The 8,400-nt window shown below is 35.5% G+C and overlaps 1 protein-coding gene across 2 annotated transcripts; it reads left to right on the top strand.

Annotated features, from left to right (window-relative positions):
• Window positions 1–407: 407 nt before the first annotated feature.
• Window positions 408–8,320, top strand: FGB (fibrinogen beta chain). Of its 2 annotated transcripts, none has more exons than XM_012556253.2 (9): window positions 408–871; window positions 1,027–1,036; window positions 3,183–3,364; window positions 4,125–4,308; window positions 5,263–5,490; window positions 6,225–6,338; window positions 6,706–6,831; window positions 7,079–7,364; window positions 7,992–8,320. In XM_012556253.2, exons 1-9 carry the CDS (start codon window positions 764–766, stop codon window positions 8,221–8,223), a joined length of 1,470 nt encoding a protein of 489 aa, XP_012411707.1. In that variant the 5' UTR covers window positions 408–763; the 3' UTR covers window positions 8,224–8,320. The 2 variants fall into 2 exon arrangements, with proteins under 2 accessions (XP_012411707.1, XP_012411708.1); XM_012556254.2 differs by having other exon boundaries at window positions 762–871; window positions 3,183–3,230; window positions 4,159–4,308.
• The last annotated feature ends 80 nt before the right edge of the window (window positions 8,321–8,400 follow it).

Below are 8,400 nucleotides of genomic sequence, written 5' to 3'. Positions count from 1 at the left end.
AGAGCTTGCTGAACATTTTAACTTACGTTAATAAAGGACAAAATATGTACATTGTTGTTAGGTGCCATTGAGTCGGTTCTGACTCATAGCGACCCTATGTATAACAGAACAAGACACTGCCCAGTCCTGTGCTATCCTCACAAAAGTTGCTCAGAGCAAAAAAGGAAATCTGGCCATTTTCCTTCTGACGTTTGTCTCTCATAGCATAAGGCATAAATTGTTATTTTTTATTTTGATAAATTTCTAAAAGAGAGGATAAACACATGGTGATATTATAACATTACTCTTGATTTTAGTGGCCCCTTATAAAACCAAATTATATGTAGGTTTAAAACATAAACATTTATGGTACATCTTTAGTAAGCTCAGAATTTTAATGGAAGCAACTTTTGTGCTTGGATTAAACTTTTTTTTCTCTCACACAGTTTTGACAGCCTCTGAAGCATACACATTAATTTACAAGAAATATGATACACATGTCTATGAGCAATGTCCTAATTTCCAATCATTTTGTCCAATTAAATGAATTGAGGAACTTTAGACTTTCTAAATCCTGTCTACAGAGAGGAATAGTCAGTCATACAACAAGTAAATAAGTCTTGCTGGGAAGATGTTGCTTAAGTGATAAAACCGTTCATCCAACAAGTGAACTGAAAGACTAAATATTAACTAAGGGAAGGTAACCATTTCCAGAGCCACATCCAGCAGGGGAGCCAGGTATATATAGGACTGAAGATCTCTCTGTTTAGTCTGTTGGCAAAGGATGGCTTCTTGGAACTTCCAAAAAGTAAAAACCATGAAACTTCTATTATTGCTACTATTGAGTGTTTCTATAGTTAAGTCCCACACTCTCGCAGATGATGAAGACGAGGTGATTGTTTTAAAATATTATTATATTATTACTAGTAGTATTAATATAAAATGTCATAAGAGCCATAATCAAATGTAAATGTTTATTTTAATGTAATTGGAGTTGTTATAGTTATGAAATTGAATTGTTAATTTCAGGGACCCATTTATTTACAGAATTTTTATAGTATTTCTTATATAAAAACTAACTTCTTTCTTTCTGGTTTATCACCTTTATTTTCCCAGGAGGACGTTGGTGTGGCTGCGGTAAGATGTGCTTTTCCCACTTGTTATTATCCTTAGTACTATGATTTTCATTTAGTTCTACCAATACATCATTACAATTATAAAGACAAAATCTGAAAATTTTACAGACTATAAAATAATTAAAATTATATTAAAAGGAAAAATCTGGGGTAGGCTGCTCTTTGGTGAAGGAGGGTAACAGATAGCTCTTAAAATTACTGGCTATTTATGAATGAGGATTATGACCTAAGTTTAAAAGCAGAATAAAGTATAGTGACAGAAAATGAATTATTGTTTTTCTCAGATGAGAACATTTAAATCAGTGCTAATATTTATTGTGATTATTAACAGTTACAAAACACATTGTTGAGTCTAATTTTATTCATTTGAAAAACAGTTTTTTCTCAAGTAGTATCTTAGCTGACTTATTGCTATTGGCTTGAAGTTATCGAAAACACAGAAATTCAGATGGGAAAATGAATATTTAAGATATTTAAATTTTATTATCAGGTAAATTAAATTTCTTGTATATAACATATAGTATCTTCATGGTAGACATAAGAACACATAATAATATTGAAATACAGTGATTCACCTTGGATCATTTGTTGAATTTGAAGGGAACCAAAGTGTTCTAATTATCAGATGGTGCATATAAAAATGTAATTATCTGGTTAATTGCATTGGAAAGGAAAAATGCAAAGAATGTGTAAGAGTAAACTTTTGTGAAGGACTTTGCTAAGTGCCTTCACATTCTTGCTCACCAGCCAGTCCTCACAGAGACAGTTTAATAGTTTAGGCATGAAGTGGATTCTCTAGCTTTTGTTATTTCAGTAAGAGATCTTCAAGGACCTAAACGCCCACATAACTTCTTTCTTCTTCTTCTTTTTAACCTTCTTTTCCTTTTCCTAGTAAAGCCAGACCACCAGTACTACCTTTCTAGCAGTACTCTAAAATAAAAGGAAAGGATTATTCTTATGTTGTGATTTGATTTGCAGTAGACAGGTGAATCACATCTCATACAATTTCTGTTGATCAGATGAGCTCTGCTGGGACCATGTCTTAGAAGTATGTGATGTGTATATTTCCCCAAATCTTCACACATTAAGGATGCGTAGTTCAGACAACTTGCCTGGTTTTAAATCCTAGCATCCCCACGAAATGTTAAATATTGTTATAATTCAGTGAATAAATGACAATAAAATTGCAACTAGTCATTTGATGACTTCTAGGATTACAAAATAGCAAGAGAGCTCAGGTGCTGCTTCAAATCTAGTCATTCGTTTGTTTGCCCAAGGGTGTAACTACCGACAAAGAACATATGCTAATATGGGTACTTCAAGTCAAAATTTTTAGATTGTATTGCATATTTTCTACTTCTTATCTTTTAATGTAATATTTTTAAGTTAGCAACAACTTTAATGACATTGCACATATCTTACACACAAGAAAATCATGGTGTTGATAAAGAAATTATGTAACAAATTTCATGAGAAATACTTTATCAAATAATTTCATTGATAGAAGATAATAATCAAACTGCAATTAGCAGTGGAGATGCTATTTAAACTACAGTATCTATTATGTGTGATTTCAATAATAATAATAGTAATAAGCACTTGCTATGTGCCAGGTACTATTCTGAGTGAATCATAAGCAGTAAGCCACTTAATCTTTACAATAATCTTGCAAGGCAGATACTAGCTATTAATATCCCTGTTTTACAGATGAGAAAACTCGGGCACAGACAAAGTAACTTGCCCAAGTATCTTACAGTTTACTATTTTGTGCGTTCAACTTACAGGTTTCAGGAATCTGATGCCATTACTATTCAGAGTCTGATACAGCTTTGTCTTAGGACCTTTCTTTAAAAACTATCACCGGTGCAATAGCTTTTTTCACAGTTGGTCTTTCTACTGTTACTGAACCTACTGATTTACCACACAAACTAGCCATTTGATGCTTAAGCAAATCATTAAGCTTGTGATAGCCTTATTTATAAAATGAAGGTGTTGGAATATTACATCTCAAATGTTCTCTAACACCCTGCATTTTATTTCTACCTGGTTCCCTGAAGCCCTCAGTAGGTGCCCGTGGTCATCGACCCCTTGACAAGAGGAGGGAAACAGCTCCCAGCCTGAGGCCTGCCCCACCTCCCATTAGTGGAGGTGGCTACCAGGCTCGTCCAGCCAAACCAGCCAGTTCCCAAAAGAAAGTGGAAAGGAAAGCCCCTGACGCTGGGGGCTGCCTTCATGCCGATCCAGATCTGGTGGGTGCACTGATGCTTCCTGAGTAGCAGGCCCTCATACAGAGAAAGCCTATACCCATCATGGTCTCCAAATGCTACATTGGCCCATATTGCCATCACTGCTGTTTTGTCTGTTTCTTTTGTCAATAAAATGCAAAGCATAAACTTATTGTGCCTTTGACTTAGGCTTCCTTTGTAGTTGTCTTTGCTCTGGGCCCAAGATCATTAATTAAGACATGAGGGGGTATTGCCTTTACCTTTGTGTTTCACCCACTTACTTTGTGAGGGTGATACAATTTTTGTAGCAATTACATTTCTCCTGTTGTGAGGAATATTTCTGATCTTCATAAGAATATGATAATAACTATAAAATTCCTGGTCTCATATAAAGAAAATCAAATTACAACTTTTTATATTGACTAATGATATCATTGAATTTTCACCAGGGCTTTGAACCAGTTTGTTTCTGTTTGACCCCTTGCTGAGAATTTGCATTTCCACCCCAGATATATTGAATCAGAATCTACATTGTAACAAGATCCCCAGGTGATTCTTACGGCTCCCCAGGTGATTTGTATGTATACATAAGAATCACCCAGGGGATCTTGTTAAAACGTAGATTCTGATTCAGTATATTTGGGGTGAAAATGAAAATTCTCAACAGGGGGTCCAACTGAAATGAACCGGTTTGAAGCTCTGATTTTTACCTTGTGATATTTTAAGAAATATCCATCCATAACCTAAATCCTCCAACTATGCCTGGTATTTTCTTTGTTTACAGGGAGTATTGTGTCCTACAGGATGTCAGTTACAAGATACTTTGGTAAAACAGGAAAGACCAATCAGAAACAGTGTCAATGAGCTAAATAACGACATGGAGTCTGTCTCCCACACCACTTCTTCCACCTTCCAGTACGTTACTCTGCTAAAAACCATGTGGCAAAAGAGGCAGAAGCAAGTAAAAGGTAAATAAATATCCTTCTGTCTTCCATTTGGTTCTCGGTAATAAAATTGGAACTGTTAAGACTGCCATGGCAGTGCATGAAAGTGAGAAGATTAACATTTCTAGATTAGACTACATAACATTCATACCACTTTCAGTGTGAGCCTGATTACCTCAAGGTCCTTAGTTAGGTGCCTTCTCCTAAAACTTGTCCACTGTGGGCTGTTTAACTCTCATTCACAGTTTAGCATTAGCAAGCAGGATTTTCTATGAAAAATTTCACAGTGATTTCTTCTTCACTTTTAGTCTCCAAGGAACTTGTCTTGTGACTCAGAAGACAATATTCACAGAGTAACACTTTAGCATTTATAGATTTAACATTCAAGGTTTTGATTACGAGACAGTAATCAATGATATACTCAATTGTATTGGGAATGATGATACTTAACCTTAGACTCTTGAGATCTGAATGTTGAGTGCTATTGGCTTAGTGGTTAGGAATCAGTGAGTGAGCCTAGCATAGGCCTCCCAGTTAGTAGCATACTCAGATTTGGAGATTTTTTCAAAAGAGTTGTGAATGTCAATGTTCTGCTCTACTTATGTGGGATGTGTAAGAAAATCGAATGCATCCACGTCATAAGAAGTTGAATTTCTGAGATGAGAGAGCCAAATACTGCTTTCTCTTCTTTTTTCACAAAGAAATAAGGAACCTATTGTATTTATTATTGGGCATACTTTTTGGCTTATACCGAAGGTTAATTATAAGTATAGTAGATAGACTACATGCTAGTTTGTATATGCTATGGATCAAATAATTTCTCCCAAATACAATTGCAATAAGATGGCAGCCTGAGGGTAGCTTGATGTCTATTAGCTTATTCTCAGAAAATCCAAATCATAATCATGTAGGTGAGCATATTTAGTTTTTTATGAGATGAAAATACTAACCATTCCTAATATAATTTCATTTTTCCAGATAATGAAAATGTAATAAATGAGTACGCCTCAGAGATAGAAAAGCACCAATTGTATATAGATGAGACTGTGAATAATAATATCCCAACTAACCTCCGTGTTCTCCGTTCAATCCTGGAAAACCTGAGAAGCAAAATACAAAAATTAGAATCTGATGTCTCAGCTCAGATAGAATACTGTCGCACACCGTGCACTGTTAGCTGCAATATTCCTGTGGTGTCTGGCAAAGGTAAACTAGTTAATAAATGTATCTCTATAGGATTCCCGGAGAACTCACACCTTCTTAAAAATAAGAGAACAAAAAAAAACAAACAGTCCAATGGATTTTCCCAACGGTTCATAATGACATTATAACCCATTGCCATTGAGTCGATTCCAACTCATAGTGACCCTGTAGGACAGAGTAGAACTGCCCCATAGGGGTTCCAAGGAGCAACTGGTGGATTCCAACTGCTGTCCTTTTGGTTAGCAGCTGAGCTCTTAACCACTGTGCCATCAGGGCTCCAATGACATTGTAGCAGATATGAATATCATGAAGATATCCTTGGCATGTTGTTTTCTAACTTAACTCAATCCCTGTGTCAGTTTTTGATGAGCAGGATGAAATATAATGATGGTGGGGGGTCTAGGGATGGCTGATGTGTATATGTACCCACTTGCTTGAACAGATGTCAGGACCATAGCTAGATGCAGAAGTGTTTCCATGGCCTAGAAGTTTATGGATATCCCAGAGCTCAAAAGGAGAAGAGTTTGTTTCATTCCCCTGGCAGAAAGAATTCTTCAAAACAGAGTCTGGTTTTCAGTAATAGGAAGATCCAATTTCTATAGTATTATTTTTAAATGTCTAAAAAGCATTCCTCAGCAACCTATATAGTCAGTTATTATGTTATTGAATTGGTGAGTAAAGACCACATAATAATGTTATAGGTCCTTGAATAATAGTATATTATCTTATGGTTGCAGAATGTGAGGAAATTATCAGGAAAGGAGGTGAAACATCTGAAATGTATCTCATTCAGCCTGACAGTTCTATCAAACCGTATAGAGTATACTGTGATATGAACACAGAAAATGGAGGTAAGTTTTTGATAGTTGTAGATGTTTTATTCTGTAATTATTATGATACCATAAAGGGCCAATAAGTAAAAGCTAACAGTAATGTAGTTAACAATAAGAAGTTATATTTGGAACTCATTCTGATATTTTTGAAAGTTGTAAACTATCTATTTCTATTATTCACGATGTGGGATGAGATAAAGCACTTCCTTGCAAAGATTTTGGGAGTTTTTCTCTCATATGTATTTCCTTATTATATCTATTTTGGAGTACCAAATATAGGTGAGCATAAAATAAATTGAATGGACAAGGGGCTCAGACATTCCCCTCAAAGTGATATTACTGGTTACAGGTTAATACATGCTCTTTTTGTTTACTTCAATCAAAGGATGGACAGTAATTCAGAACCGTCAAGATGGTAGTGTTGACTTTGGTAGGAGATGGGATCCATATAAACAAGGATTTGGAAATATTGCAATCAATGCAGATGGCAAGAAGTTCTGTGGCCTACCAGGTAAAACTGGGACTGAAAACAAAATCATTGTGTTTAAATCGTTGGGGATTTTTTCCCATTTAAAAAACAAAGTGTTGGAAGTCTATTTTCAGGAGTTTGGGGAGGTTAAGAGAAGTTTAATTACAAAAGATGGTGAACACTAAAGATAAGGGAAGAAAGGTAGTTTTTTGTTTTTTGTATTTTGTTTTTTTTTTTAGTTTCCAAGGGTTTTATTTTTGGTGAGGTCTTATTTCATTTTTACCTTTAGGTGAGTATTGGCTTGGAAATGATAAAATTAGCCAGCTTACCAAGATGGGATCCACAGAACTTTTGATTGAAATGGAAGACTGGAAAGGAGATAAAGTAAAGGCCCTCTATGGAGGATTCACTGTACAGAATGAGGCCAACAAATACCAACTCTCAGTGAGCAAGTATAAAGGAACAGCTGGCAATGCCCTCATGGACGGAGCTTCTCAACTGGTGGGAGAGAACAGAACCATGACCATTCACAATGGCATGTACTTCAGCACGTATGATAGAGACAACGATGCCTGGTATGTGTTGCATTCTTCACTCCTGCTTTCAAAGACGCTACTAATATTATTACTTGAAATCATTTATAATGGCTGTGGTCATTAATAACTAGCATTTCTTGGGCACTTGGGCACTGTACTAAGCTCTTTATATGTCACACTTAGGCATTTCAGCTATAAAGTAGGCATTATTATTCTTATTTTACACATGAAGTTTAGAGAGATTAAGTTATCTACCCAAAGTAGTACAACTCCTGAGAGACAGAACTTGAATTAAACCAGTTACTTTCTGAATAATGAATGGTTAGAAAATTATCTATATCTCTATATTCTAATGCATATATTAAAACCTTCATTTTGTTTTCCAGGGATCACTAATACTAAGGGATCTGAAAGCTATCATTACAGTATGAAGTAACAAACATAATCCCTAGATGAATTTGCCACATAGCCTACCTCTTCTCTCTTTTTCATGGTACAGGGAAGAAAAGACTGTTAGGGTATTAGCATGACTTTATTTATAGAAGCCAAGGGAAAGAATACTGCACACATGACTGAGTGTAGAAGTCTTCTGTGGGTACTCTGCAAAGACCTAAATTTCAGCATTGTAATTCTATTTCTAATAGCCCTAAACACATTTCCTTTCAGGATAACTACGGATCCAAACAAACGGTGTTCTAGAGAAGATGGTGGTGGATGGTGGTATAATAGATGTCATGCTGCCAATCCAAATGGCAGATACTACTGGGGTGGACAGTACAGCTGGGACATGGCAAAACACGGCACAGATGATGGAGTAGTTTGGATGAACTGGAAGGGGTCATGGTATTCAATGAAGAAGTTATCTATGAAGATCAGGCGATTCTTCCCACAGCAATAGTCCCCAAAACATAGATTTTTATTCTATATGTGACAACATTTTTGTACATTATGTTATTGGAATTTTCTTTCATACATTACATCCCACAAAAACTGTCAAAAGATTGTGAGTGTAATTTTTTGGAAAAGGTATTTAGGATAAATGATATTAAAAGTAGCATAGAACTGTCTTTTGTAT

This window comes from Trichechus manatus, unplaced genomic scaffold (genome assembly GCF_000243295.1).
Source record: "Trichechus manatus latirostris isolate Lorelei unplaced genomic scaffold, TriManLat1.0 scaffold00059, whole genome shotgun sequence".
Classification (NCBI taxonomy): Eukaryota; Metazoa; Chordata; class Mammalia; order Sirenia; family Trichechidae; genus Trichechus; species Trichechus manatus.
Note: the sequence above shows the minus strand (reverse complement) of the source record. Positions and strands in the feature narration are given on the sequence as shown.